At 43.8% G+C, this 14478-nt stretch overlaps 1 protein-coding gene across 4 annotated transcripts in view; it reads right to left on the reverse strand.

Moving 5' to 3' along the window:
• The window catches only part of tm9sf1 (transmembrane 9 superfamily member 1), a 37404-nt gene that overhangs the window by 8656 nt on the left and 14270 nt on the right, over nucleotides 1–14478 (reverse strand). For all 4 annotated transcript variants that reach the window (XM_077624146.1, XM_077624150.1, XM_077624145.1 and 1 more), the window contains 3 exons: nucleotides 6423–6781; nucleotides 3658–3812; nucleotides 456–641 (listed from right to left, as the gene is read on the reverse strand). In XM_077624146.1, coding sequence (XP_077480272.1) covers nucleotides 456–641; nucleotides 3658–3812; nucleotides 6423–6781 — 700 coding nt within the window. The remainder of the gene's footprint in view (nucleotides 1–455; nucleotides 642–3657; nucleotides 3813–6422; nucleotides 6782–14478) is intronic.

Genomic DNA, 14478 nt, shown 5'->3' on the forward strand with positions numbered 1-14478 from the left:
GGTTAAATGCTTCAATATGAAAAAAAACATCTGGAAGCAGTGCAATCAGGGGGGAAAGCAATGAAAGGAAGCTAACAGACAATTTGGAGTTATTTAATAAGTATTCATGGACAAAATATAATTAACATCAGTCTGTGATTCAGATATTTCTTAGGCCAGCAGAGAGCCTTGAAGGCCCTGATGGCACACCGCTGCTAAAATGCAAGTTTTTAAGCACAGCAAAGCAGCAACAGCAGCAGTTTCTTTTTTTACAATTAAGATTATAGGAAGTGAGAAAATTGAAAAATAATGTTCTCCTCCTGCCCTGCACATTGTAATCCAGGCAAATGATGTGCACCATCTAAGTTGTGAGTTTTAGTACATGACATGGGCCACTAGAAAATGTGAACATTTGTCTGACAGTAAGGTCCCTAGCCCTGGTGTCCTGTTAGTAACAGGGGTCTAAGATGACTCACCGGAAAAGAGTGTCGAAGTCAGAATGATGTTCCACACCCAATGCTTGCCGCTTATCTGCGTGTAAAAGCTGCATGAGATGTAACCTGATACACAGCTGGTCAGGGCGTACAATACGATGGCAGCAGAGTTAATGGCACCGTGATGGTGAACGTTAAACATTCCCAGTAGTGCCATAATGATGATTCCTATAACAAAATATACAAGTTTTAGGATAATTAGAAGACTGTCCATGTGTGTAAAAATAAATACAGATGTACCTCTATTTACAAAATTAATTCGGTCCAGAAATGGTTTCGTAACTTGATGTTTATGCAAGTAAAGACATTTTTTTTACATTGAATTACAGTAATCACTCGAATATCGTGGATAATGTCGACCAGACATGTCCATGATAATTGAAAAACCACAAAGTAGGATGACCCCTATCTACATGTTTTCACACCTCTACAAAAATACAAGTACACGAGTACAATTATCAAGTGTATTTATTAAATATTACAGTAACAGGCATATGATAAGACTACTGTATTAATATCTAAATATAATTTATAAATAAAAAAATTGTATCTACTTTTAGTAATCTACTCACTGTGAAAATAGTTCCTCTTCGCTTGATTAAAAAAAAAAGGTTATTGGGAGCTTTAGTCCAAGTCCTCTTCGTCAGATTCGAGAAGCTTCTTCAGGAGGCGTCGTAGGGGAAGCAGGAGGAGCTTCTTTCTGGGAGAAGTTTTCGGCACACAAGGAACATGGACTGCTGTTTCTTTTCTTGTACAAATACCGTATTTATTCGTGTAAAGCGCAAAATTTTGTACCAAAAAACGGAAGCAAAGTTCGGGTGCACGTTACACACGAAGTCTTCACTTTTATGACCAAACTGCCCCCCGCAGCTGTTATAATGGGATACGTAAAATCTACCTTTTTCCACCAGATGGCGACAATGTACCTTCTTTTGCAAAAGCCAGCCCTCTCCAAATCGGCAAGTTTACAGGGTAAAAAAAGTTGCTCCAGGGAAATGTTAGTGGGACACCTGCTCACACGAGTCCGCCCAGTGAGCGCTATCCTTGCTCAAGAAGAAGGGAATCAATTGTTTGGTGAATCTGATGATGATGAATCAGACTTTGAATTTTTTTAAATATTATTATGATGAATTAGACTTCAAGGATTTAAAATTGTAAATTCCATTTAAGAAATGTGTTCATATTGGTAGTAATTTGTTTTACCATGTTTCCGTACCATACGTTGTGAATAAATGTTTTATCATGGCGACATGTGTTCAGCATTTGCCAGTTACCAGCGTGTGCGGTCGATTGGTCGCCGGTCTTTTGGTCGCCGTGTTTTGGTCGCCGGTCTTTTGGTCGCGGTCTTTTGGTCGCCGTCTTTTGGTCGCCCGGACCGCGACAATGAGCGACCAAAAGACCAGCGACCAAAAGACAGACGACCAAAAGACCGACGACCAAAAGACCGGCGACAAAACAAGGTAAAACAACACGGTCTACACATCAATAAAAGCCAACAATGGCCATAAGCAGTTTCACTGAGCCGACGTGTGAGTGTATAAGAGTTTGGATGTACATGCGTTGTCCCTTTAAGAAGGTACGTCAGTCAGGGTCTTAACAAGTTCTCCAACAAAAAACAATAAAAGTCCGGGAAATTTGGAGCTTTTCTTTAGTTTAATAATTACTAGGGCATTAAGTATGACTACATAGTAATTCGCAGTTTGTATTTAGGGAATTTGCGCAACGATTTAAATGGTAATTATCAATAACCTTCCGTGCGACCAAAAGACCGGCGACCAAAAGATCGGCGACCAAAAGACCGGCGACCAATCGACCGTGTACCGTTACCAGTACCGGTACAATCCTTGGTGTTAGCTGAGAAAAACTGAAAAAAAACAATTTTAGACCAATTTCTAGTCACAAACTACGAGTGCGTGTTATACACGGGTTCAAGTTTTACTCGAATAAATACGGCATGTTTTTGTACAAGGACATGAAACTGTCAAGACGATTGACAAATTCAAAGGCTCCAACCATGTTGATATCAATCTCCTGGAGCTGTTGTTGCAAACTTTCTTAAAGGAAGACCACCTTCTTTATCCTCATCATCGTCGTTGTCCGTTGCGTCTTGTTGCGCACTCCCCGATGGGATCATTTCGATGAGGTCCTCATCAGTTGATGGGGGAGGGGTCTGACTGGCTCTCAGGCAGTGTGTTGACGTCCTCTCATCATGGCAGCTTCACTTATTTATGGCGTAAATCCCTCATAATGCTGGTTCATTTTTTATTCATAGTGGCTACCACTCACTTAGTGTCCTTGGAAAAGGATATTGTTGCCGTTTTCCGAATATTCACTTCTTTCTTGAAATAACGTATGGTAGATTAATTAGCAAAGCAACGTCACTTTTTCGGTCACTGTCATCATGTCTCATTTTTCTTTGGCTCATTGGATGTCGGTCCAGGATACATAGGAGGCATTTTCTAGAACGATTGAAAATCTAAACAAAGCTGGAATAGGCTTGGCCTAGTGTTTCTCCACAGCTAATGTGCGTGATTCGAAATGTAATCCGAAGAAACCAGGAAATGGCAAGACGTTGTCCTTCTGGGCCTTTTACATTATTCGGCACGTGAGTCTTCTTCTACAGTGAAATATCGCTTCAGCGCTGAGTGCCACCCAATTCAGCGGAGCCCTGACTTCCACCATTCTTTTATCCTGTCTTCCCCTCATGAGTTTCAGCGTGAATTTTGACATTGGAATGGAAAGTGGCAGTTGAGTAAACATATGTACACAAGCACGTAAACACAAAAGAACTTAAAATTGTTAATACACGCACAAAAATTAAAAAAACAACTCTGTGATGAATGAGTGTCGAGGCACATGAACCAGGAACTCACCACTGGGCGCACATGGTGGCCACTCTAACGTCCGGTTAAAGAGCGCTAAACTCAGTTCCGGCATCATGGAGACGCAGCTCCCTTCTCCCCAATGGGCAGCCAACCAGGTGTTGGGAGAGAGCCAATGGGAAAGCAGCTCTACCAAGACCGTTAAAAAAAACGAATACAGGAAAGTGTATTTATGTTTTGGGGGATGTTTGATTTTATTTGACGTTTCATAACTTGGGATTTTTTTCAGATCTTAGGACAAAATTGTTCCCATCGAAGCTTTATGCAACCTGAATATTTCGTCAGTAGAGGTACCGCTGTACCTGTGGAGAGGGTAAGGAACTGGGCCCCCACTCCAAGCACGGCACACAGCAGACTTTTGTGAGGGGGAAACCGAAAGACGTCAGTGTGAATGATCTTCCAGCCATTGTCTCCTTGGTCCAGATCATCACAACCCACCTCCTCCTCTACATTATACCTGCAGATGAGATTAAGCGTGTTACAATCAAGACACTGTGAAAAGATGATTAACGATTCATTCTAATGCATGTCGAGCAAAATTAATGTTTTAAGTGCTATGATGGTCTGAAAAATTGCTTGCATTTCCATATACAAAATGGCAATAGTTACATACACATATAAATAGGGTTAGTAAATGCCATCCATTTTCTTCTGCTTATGACCAAAGTGGGGTCACGGGGACAGCAATTTCAGCAGGGAAGCCGGAAGACGTTGTCTACCCAGGCTGTCTTGAATCAGGCCCACACCCTCCTTCCAGCAGGACGTGGCCAGAACACTTTGCCAGGAAGGCATTCTGATCAGATGCCAGAGCTACATCATTGGACTTTTCTTGATGCTGAGGAGAATCCTTGGCCGAGACCCTCCTGGATGACATAGCTTAACCTGTCTCTAAGGAATACCCAGAAGACGCTGCGGAGGTAACTCATTATGGCCGGCTGGATCTTGTTCTTTTGGTCATGACTGACAGTTCATGACCGTAGAAGAGGGAAGGAACGTATATCTTGTGGTAAATCGAGAGATTCGCCTTTTGAATCAGCTCCTTCCTTCACCGCGACGGACTGATGAAGATTCCAGATCACTACAGGTGCCGAACCCATTCACTGTCGATGTCCTGCTCCATTCTTCCTTCATTATTGAACAAGACCCCAAAATACTCGAGTTCCACCGCGTGTGGAAGGACCACATCCCTGACCTGGAGAGCGGATACAATCTTTTTCCGTCTGAGGACCAACGTCTTGGCTTTGAAGGTACTGAAACCAGATACTCTCAACGCCTCTGCTGTGCCTAGATATTCTGACCATGAAAGTTGTGAACAGACAGAATCAGTGACATAGGGCAACCTTGGCAGAGTCCAACTCTTTCTTGAAGTCGACAAAACACAGGTATACTTATTGGGCAAATTCCTATGTAGTAAAGCAGTAAAGCATTGACGAATCCGTAGAGAGATGTGACTGCATTGGAGACCTGCCTCAGATGTGGAATAGCAAAGATAATTGTACTTTGTTTGATGTAGGAACATTTTTTGTTGCAGAAAAGTGACATTTTGAGTCCAGTTATGAATGTACATGAAACCAATGTTCCCTCTAATTTTTCATAGGTATGGGCATACAGTGGGGCAAATAAGTATTTAGTCAACCATGAGAGACAGAATGTGGAAGAAAAAAAACAGAAAATCACATTGTTTGATTTTTAAAGAATGTATTTGCAAATCATGGTGGAAATAAGTATTTGGTCAATAACAAAATGTAATCTCAATACTTTGTTAAGTACCCTTTGTTGGCAATAACGGAGAACAAATATTTTCTGTAACTCTTCACAAGCTTTCCATACACTGTTGCTGGTATTTTGGCCCATTCCTCACTGCAGATCTCTAGAGAAGTGATGTTTTGGGGCTGTCGTTGGGCAACACGGACTTTCAACTCCCTCCACACGTTTTCTATGGGATTGAGATCTGGAGACTGACTAAGCCACTCCAGGACCTTGAAATGCTTCTTATGAAGCCACTCCTTTGTTGCCCTGGTGGTGTGTTTGGGATCATTGTCATGCTGAAAGACCCAGCCACGTCTCATCTTCAGTGTCCTTGCTGATGGAAGGAGATTTTCACTCAAAATATCTCGATACATGGCCCCATTCATTCTTTCCTTTACACAGATAAGTCGTCCTGGTCCCTTTGCAGAAAAAACAGCCCAAAGCATGATGTTTCCACCCCCATGCTTCACAGAGGGTTAGATGTTCTTCGGATGCAATTCAGTATTCTTTCTCCTCCAAACACAAGAAACTGTGTTTCTACCAAAAAGTTCTATTTTGGTTTCATCTGACCATAACACATTTCCCCAGTCCTCTTCTGGATCATCCAAATGCTCTCTAGCAAACCACAGATGGGCCTGAATGTGTACTGGCTTCAGCAGGGGGACACGTCTGGAAGTGCAGGATTTGAGTCCCTGGCGGAGCATTGTGTTACTGATAGTAGCCTTTGTTACTGTGGTCCCAGTTCTCTATAGGTCTTTACTAGCTCCCTCCATGTGGTTCTGGGATTTTTGCTCACCATTCATGTTATCATTTTGACGCCACGGGGTGAGATCTTGCATGGAGACCCAGATCGAGGGAGATTATCAGTGGTCTTGTATGTCTTCAATTTTCTAATAATTGCTCCCACAGTTGATTTCTTTACACCAAGCGTTTTACCTATTGCAGATTCAGTCTTCCCACCCTGGTGCAGGTCTACAATTTTGTCTCTGGTGTCCTTCGACAGCTCTTTGGTCTTGACCATAGGGGAGTTTGGAGTGTCAGACATAAAATGACGGATCAATAAATACAGAAAACAGTAAGTTTATAGACAAATGGACAGAGAGACAAATAGATGTGGACTTAAAAATCTCATCTTTACAGTCTAATTATTGTTACGTTAGAATGCTTATCATTGAGAATCTGAACTTTAAAACCTCTTACTCATCAATTATTTGGTCACATTTCCATTTTCTAGTATCTGTGGTGCTTATATAACTGTTACTATTTCTAGTTTATCAAAATATGAATTTTAATATAATGTTTTTTTCTACCCACTAACCTGGCAAAGTCGTTCTTCAGAACCCGCATGAGGATGATGATGACAAAGCCCAGAAGCAGCAGCACCAGCACCAGTGAGTTAATGATGGACAGCCAGTGGATCTCAAGTGTTTTGGGGAAGAACGAGTAGTCTCTCAGGCGCTCAGCTCGGCGGGCATGAGTCAGGGGAGACTCAAACCAGCGCACGCTGTATGTATGAACCACTGTCAGGCTGACACCACCCACCCCAACACTACCTAGGGCACTTCCAGCACTGCCCTCCAAAGAAACAGGTTTGACATCCTTCACAGAGACGTTGGCGAAGATTACAGAGTCACCGTTGTATTCTATGTTGAAATCCAAATGAGTCCACAGACCCACCTGTTGCAGTGAGCAAAGCAAGGCAGTGTTGCAGAGTGGTAACGTGAGGATTTTGCAGCAGAACCTTTGTCTCTGTATCAGCTTTTAACCCCATAGACCCAATTGGGTTAACCCAGTGCTCCTCAATTGTTTTGTGTTGCGCCCACCGAGCAAATTTAAACATTTTTCCAAACCAAAAAATAGTATTCTTCTATAAAATTCTAAGTACACCTCCCGAGCGAACTCTGACAGTGAGCGCGCTATTCCTGTCCACCAAGTGAATGTGCAGTGACACTATTATAGTTCGTGATCTATCGATTATCGGGGTCAATATTTGACAAATTTAACCCCATAAAAATGAAGTTGAATTGTACATTCAATAACATCAAAATAAGTTGTAAGAATTCTCAATATATTTCTTAATAAATATAGGGACAGAATAGATCATTGACTGTTATTTCTTTAGTATATCTACACACATACCTATTCACTCAACCACCTACACATTCCCTTCGAACCGATAACCCACCCACCTATTTACCCACCTGGCTACCTATGTGTGATTTGGATTGGATTGAATAACTTTATTCATCCCGTATTTGGGAAATTTCGTTGTCACAGTAGCAAGAGGGTGAGAATGCAGATATAGGGAAGGTATTTTAGACATAAATAAATACATGAATAAATGTATAAATAAATAAGCATGTTGCTGATATATATATATATATATATATATATATATATATACACATAGATGTACATGTATACATACGGTAGGTCTTAACACTCAGCCATTTGTTTTGTTAAAGAGCCTGACAGCTGATAGGAGGAACGATCTGCGGAAGCGCTCCTTCTTGCAATGAGGGTGCAGCGGTTTATTGCTGAACGAGCTTCGGAGGGACTCCACAGACTCATGCAGGGTGTGGCAGGTGCTGTCCATAATGGACATAATCCTGGTCAGCATCCTCCGCTCTCCCACTTCCTTCACAGAGTCCAAAGGACAGCCCAGAACAGAGCTGGCCCTCCTGACCAGCTTATTCAGCCTGTTCCTGTCCCTCTCCGTGCTCCCGCATCCCCAACAGACCACTGCATAAAACACTGTAGATCCCACCACAGTGTAGTAAAAGGTCCTCAGCAGTGTCCTGCACACGCCAAAAGACCGTAGTGTCCTCAGTAGGTAGAGGCAGCTCTGGCCCCTTTTCTACAGGACATCATGTTTGTGGACCAGTCGAGTTTTTTGTTGAGGTGAACACCCAGGTACTTCAAATTCTCCACGATTTCAATGTCCGTACCCTGGATGTTCACCCGAGTGGTCTGTTGAGGATTCCTCCGAAAATTGATGACCATTTCCTTTGTCTTACTGGTGTTGATGTAGAGGTGATTTTGCCTACACCAGTCAACAAAGGCTGTGATGACTCCCCTGTACTCTAGGTCATTCCCGTCCATCACTCGTACAACAATAGCGGTGTCGTCAGAGAACTTCTGGAGGTGGCAGGTGTCTGTATTATGTTTGAAGTCTGATGTGTAGAGGGAGAAGAGGAGTGGGGAGAGCACCGTGCATTGCGGGGCCCCCGTGCTGCAAGCTACCACATCAGACATACAGTCCTGAAGTCTCACATATTGTGGTCTGTCAGTGAGGAAGTTTATGATCCATGCAGCTAGGTGGTTCCTTACTCCAGCCGCTTCTAGTTTCCCTCTCCGTAGGACCGGCTGAATGGTGTTGAACGTACTGGAGAGGTCAAAAAACATCATTCTCACCGTGCTTCCCATGTTCTCCAGGTGTGAAAGAGATCTGTGCATCAGGTCAGTGGTAGCATCTTCCACACCAATGCCTGGACGATAGGTAAACTGCAGAGGGTCCAGCTCTGAATTCATCAGGGGGCTGAGGTGATTTAGGATGATTCTCTCCAAAGTCTTGATCAGGTGAGAGGTTAATGCTAATATTTTTTAGCTGTTTTATCACCTGATCGACAGTAATGCAGAGACCGGTGGAAGGGGGGGAGGAAGAGGAGGAGGAGAAAGAGGGGGAGAGTTGCTTCTGGTCTGGAGGGTCAGGGGAGTGGGGGCAGAACTGAATCTGTTAAAGAACTGATTCAGTTCATTGGCCCACTCCCTGTCTCCGGACTCTGGGTCTCTCTTACTGTTGCCTCCATGGCCCGAAATGGTCCTCAAGCTCCTCCAGACCTCTTTGGTGTTGCCTCTCTGGACTTGGTTCTCTGGCTTCCTCCTGTAGATGGTCTTTCCTTTCCTTATCTCTCTCTCTTCAGCTCCTTCTGGACCATTTTAAGACTCTCTTTCTCCCCAGACCTAAAAGCCCTCTTATTGTTCAGGAGGGCCCTTAGATCCCTGGTGACCCACGGCTTATTGTTGGAGAAACAACGGACCTTCTTGGAGGGTACAGTGTTTTCAACACAGAAGCTAATATAATCTGTGATGCAGTGGGTCAAGCTGTCAATGTCTTTCCCATGTAAATTGCACAGCAATTGCACAGGGACTGTTTTGAGACCACTGACAGGGAGGTCCCTGTCAGTGGTCTCAAAACAGTCCCTCAGTACCATGCTGATCTCCTCGGTCCATCTTTGTATGATCCTCGTGGTAGGTTTTATTTTCCTCACCATAGGGATGTAGGTGGGGATCAGATGGACCAGGTTGTGGTCTGAGCGGCCCAGTGGGGGCAGGGGGACTGAGCTGTATGCCTCCTTTGTGTTGGCATACAGCAGGTCCAGAGTTTTTTGTTCCCTGGTGTGGCACTTCACATACTGAGTGAAGGTGGGGAGAGTAGAAGCCAAGGAAGCATGGTTAAAATCACCGGAGATAAGAAGCGGGTGTGACGTCTGCAGCCGTCCGAGACGTCCGAAATCAATGACCACAACATCAAAGAGGCCTTTGAAAGGCTGCGCTTTAGCGACAATTGACGGGAATTTGAATTTGGACTTTTTCAGTGTCAAGTGTCTATTGTCATTTAGCACATTAGCATCAAAGACCTTTTTTATTTTTCCAAAATTCCATATTCAAAATTTAGTGAAGCAGCTCGCGAGCGACTGCCGCATCGGTGGAAGGAGGTATATACGCAGTTATTACGATAACAGCTACTACTCGATATCGAGTGAAAAGTTGCTCCTTCACCGTAATATGCCCGGGGCTACACCATCTACTATTAATAAAAACAGCTACTCCCCCACCTTTCTTCCTACCGCTCTCCTAAGCATTTCTGTCCGCCCTCACCAGCTGAAAACCATCCAAGGATACGAGAGAGTATGGTGTTAGTTCATTCAGCCAGGTCTCCGCGAAGCACATAATACAGATTTTCCAATTTCGTCGTTGTAGTTTGGTAAGCGCTGTTAGCTCTTTTATCTTATTGGGGAGAGATCTTACGTTCCCCATAATAATAGATGGGATGCTGGGTCTGAAGCGTCGCTTTCTCTCCTGACATTTTTGTCCAGCTCTGCATCCTCTTCTCTTACTCTTTAACTCCGCGGGGAGATCCAGGGGCATCCAAGTGTTGCGTAGCGCTAACAGCTGGTCCTTTGTGTAAAACAGCGGAGGCATGGCTGAATGGGTCAAAAATGTAATGTCCAGAATTTGCAAAGATAAACTAAACTAATAGATCAAAGACTGCCGCTCGCACAACTTGAGTCTTGAAGTAGTCTTGAAAGTAAAGTTGTAAAACATTATAGTATGGAGTATAAAATATAAAGTAAAGTAACAAGTAAAATTTTAAGAGACAATAAAACGTAAAAATAAAGGATAAAAAAGCTGTAAAAAAAGCTGTAAAAACACAGAATACGAGTGAGGGTTTAGGGAGCTACTGCAACTGGCTGCCGCTTGAACGGCACCTATGATGTAATGATGTGATGTTTAATTAAGTGTCTAGCAGACGCTCACTAATTGTTTGCGCCTGCCGGACTGGAAATCGTCCCCCGTCATTGGAGCCAACTCACCATCAGATGGTTGACAAGCCCGCCTGCCTCTTCACCCAAGTGTCAAAGAAATCCGGCTGCAACACTAATGAGATGACTATAAAGTCAATCATCCAAGTGCGGCCTGTGGGGTCTTGGTGCCAGGTGCACATATGAACATGGTGTGGTGTTCATTGGCAATTCACATTGAAGTTAAACAAAAGAACACCCCTCAGGTTGGTATCAGGGGGGCTTGTTCTTCATAATCAGGCCCCTCCAGCTCTCACTATTATTGCCTATGTGAGCACCAGGATAAGGGAGTCCCCCATAGGAGTACTCTACAGTAGAAGTGAGATCTTGAGCCCGGGCCCAAAAAACGGCCCGACTCGACCCGAAATTCAGGTCGGGTCAGGCCTGAAATTTCAATCATTCTCTCTTGCTGCAAAAAAACAAAGTATACTAAAACGATGTGTGGTCTCTCTCCTTGACTTTTAAAAAAATAATAATAATAATGTTTATAAAAAATACAGACGCTCCCCTACTTACGAACGAGTTAGGTTCCGAGCGATTGTTCATAAGTTGAATTTGTTTGTAAGTTGATTCAGTGCTATATTTTGTATTATAATTTATGTTTAAGGCCTATATAAGTATATTGAAGGTTTATACAAGTGCATTTGTATATTTAAGGCTTGTATAAGTAACACGCATTGGTTTGTACTGAAAAAAACATTTAATAAAATGGAGAGAATATGTACAGTACTGTATAGAGAGAGAGAGATTTATGTATTAGAAACTGGCCGAAAGCTAACGTTAACACGGCACTTAACCTCCTGCTAACGGCTGTTAACAAACAACAGCTTGACCACCCCGATGGAGTTTTTATTGTCGCTGGTGATTTCAACAAGGCGTGTTTAAAGACTGTTTTACCTAAGTTTATTCAATACGTAAATTGTAATACTAGAGGAGACAAAACTCTTGACCATGTCTATTCTAACATCAAACATGGCGTCTGCCAGAGGGCAGCAGCTGGAACAGATTGTGACCAGGGTGGTAAGGGTCCCCTATGATGTTCTTGGCTCTGCTGAGGTAACGCGGGCTGGCAATGTCTTCAAGTGAGGGCAGAGAGCAGCCGACAATCCTCTGGGCAGTGTTAATCACTTTCTGCATGGCCTTTTTGTCTGCCGCCGTGCTTCCAGCGTACCACACTGTGATGCCGTACGCCAGGATGCTCTCTACAGTGGTTCTATAGAAGGTTCTCAGAAGATTGGAGCCCAAGTTGTTCTTCCTAAGTACCCTGAGGAAATGGAGTCGTGTCTGAGCCTTCTTCACCACTGCCGTGGTGTTTGTAGACCATGAGAGCTTGTCCGTGACGTGGACCCCCAGGAATTTAAAGGACTGGACCCTGTCTACACATACTCCATTTATGAGGAGTGGGGCCAGATCTGTGCCGTGTTTGCGAAAGTCCAAGATTATTTCTTTAGTTTTCGTGGTGTTCAGTGTGAGATTGTTCACCGAGCACCACGCAGACAAATTGTTGACCTCATCTCTGTAAGCCGACTCATCCCCTCCTGAGATGAGTCCGACCACAGTGGTGTCGTCAGCGAATTTGATGATGGCGTTAGACTGGTGGGTGGGTGTACAGTCGTAGGTGTACAGGGAGTACAGAAGAGGACTCAGTACACAGCCTTGAGGGGAGCCAGTGCTTAGTGTAATGGAGGAAGAGAGGTGGGGACCAAGTCTAACAGTCTGTGGTCGGTTGGTCAAGAAGTCCTTTATCCAGCAGCAGATTGAAGAGGATAGTCCAAGGTGGGAGAGTTTGTCAGTCAGAATGTCCGGTTTTATGGTATTGAAGGCTGAGCTGTAGTCAATGAAGAGCATCCTCACGTAGTTCCCAGGGTGTTCCAGATGGCTCAGTGCTGTATGAAGAGCAATGGCAATAGCATCATCAGTGGACCTGTTTGCTCTATAAGCAAACTGGTGAGGGTCAATTGAGGGAGAGATTGTATTCCTGATATGGCGGGCTACCAACTTTTCAAAGCACTTCATGATCACAGGCGTGAGGGCAACAGGCCTATAATCATTCATGCTGCCAATGGTTGGCTTTTGGGGGACAGGGATGATGGTGGCAGATTTCAGACAAGATGGAATGATGGATAGTTGCAGGGAACAATTGAAAATATTTGTGAAGACTCCAGCCAGCTGGTCAGCACAGGCTTTGAGCACCTTCCCAGGTACTCCGTCTGGGCCCGCAGCCTTCCTGGTGTGCACAGACCGCATTACCAGTCTCACTTCCTGTTCCCGGAACGTCAGTGTATTGCTGCAGGGTGGTGGTGGGGGTGTTGAGACTGGGTCTGATTTGTCAGTCTCAAAGCGGGCAAAGAAACGGTTCAAATTCTCCGCTAGTGAGGCATCGGCATTAACAGACATATTATTGTTGTTGTAGTTGGTGATATGTCGTATTCCTTGCCACATCTTCTTTGGGTTATTTTCTGTGAAGTGCTCCTCAATTTTTTTGGTATATGCTGCCTTGGCCTTTTTAATGCCTCTTTTCAGCTCAGCTCTGGCAGCGCTATATTTTATCTTGTCCCCTGATCTAAAGGCGGAATTACGGCATTTGATGAGTGCCTGTGTCTCATTGGTCATCCAGGATTTTTGGTTAGGAAAAACCCGTATTCGTTTATCTATAGTGACGTTGTCGATGCAGTTTTTTATGTAAGAAAGTACAGAGTCCGTGTAGTCCTGGAGGTTGTCGTGTACAAAAAGTTCCCAGTTGGTGCGGGAAAAGCAGTCCTGCAGCTGAGAGAGTGCGTTGTCGGGCCAAGTTTTTATTGTCTTTATTTGTGGCGTTGTTTGCCTCCGGAGTGGAGTGTAAGCGGGGGTGAGAGATAGGCAGAGGTGATCTGATCCAGCTAGGTGAGGGAGGGAAGTGGCTTTATAAGCATGTTTGATGTTAGAATAGACATGGTCAAGAGTTTTGTCTCCTCTAGTATTACAATTTACGTATTGAATAAACTTAGGTAAAACAGTCTTTAAACACGCCTTGTTGAAATCACCAGCGACAATAAAAACTCCATCGGGGTGGTCAAGCTGTTGTTTGTTAACAGCCGTTAGCAGGAGGTTAAGTGCCGTGTTAACGTTAGCATTCAGAGCTTATGGAGAAGCACCATCAATTTCGTCACACGCAGTTTCTGCGTGTGATGACAAGTAGGCTTTTGTGTTGTGGTAATGACGACATGGCCTATGTCCGATTATTATTATTATTATTATTATTATTATTATTAAGAAGCGATCTAATGACGATTGCACAGTTTTCTTCTTTTTTTCATCATAAATGATGCGGTAGCACTGTATGGCATCATTCAATTGATTTGCAAACTTTGTGCAACGTTCAATATTTGGGTCCTGCTGCTCGATCTTTCTGTTTATAAATGGTACTGACGGTCGAACGATTCAAGTTGTATGCCCGTGAAACGCTCACCACTCTCACGCGCATCAAGCTTCGTTATTATTGCCACTCGTTTCAAATGAAATGGCTTGCCTCTTCCTTGCAACTCCCTCAATAGAAGCATTTCGCTTTTTACCAACCATATTCAATAATGGATGCACGAGATATTTAATGATACAAATGAAAAAGGTTCTTTGCCCACTGGAGATACGTTCACGCACTTCCGCATTGCAACGAAGAAGGTAGATGCTGGGTGAGCGGAGCCCTCACAGCGCCAGGCGTATTAGCGGCGGAAAGAAGCACTACTCGTAAAAAAATACAAAATTGGACTTACGAACATTTTTCGACTTAAACGCAATTTGCAGACATGTTCG

Source organism: Stigmatopora argus, chromosome 17, assembly GCF_051989625.1.
Source record: "Stigmatopora argus isolate UIUO_Sarg chromosome 17, RoL_Sarg_1.0, whole genome shotgun sequence".
NCBI classification, from domain to species: domain Eukaryota; kingdom Metazoa; phylum Chordata; class Actinopteri; order Syngnathiformes; family Syngnathidae; genus Stigmatopora; species Stigmatopora argus.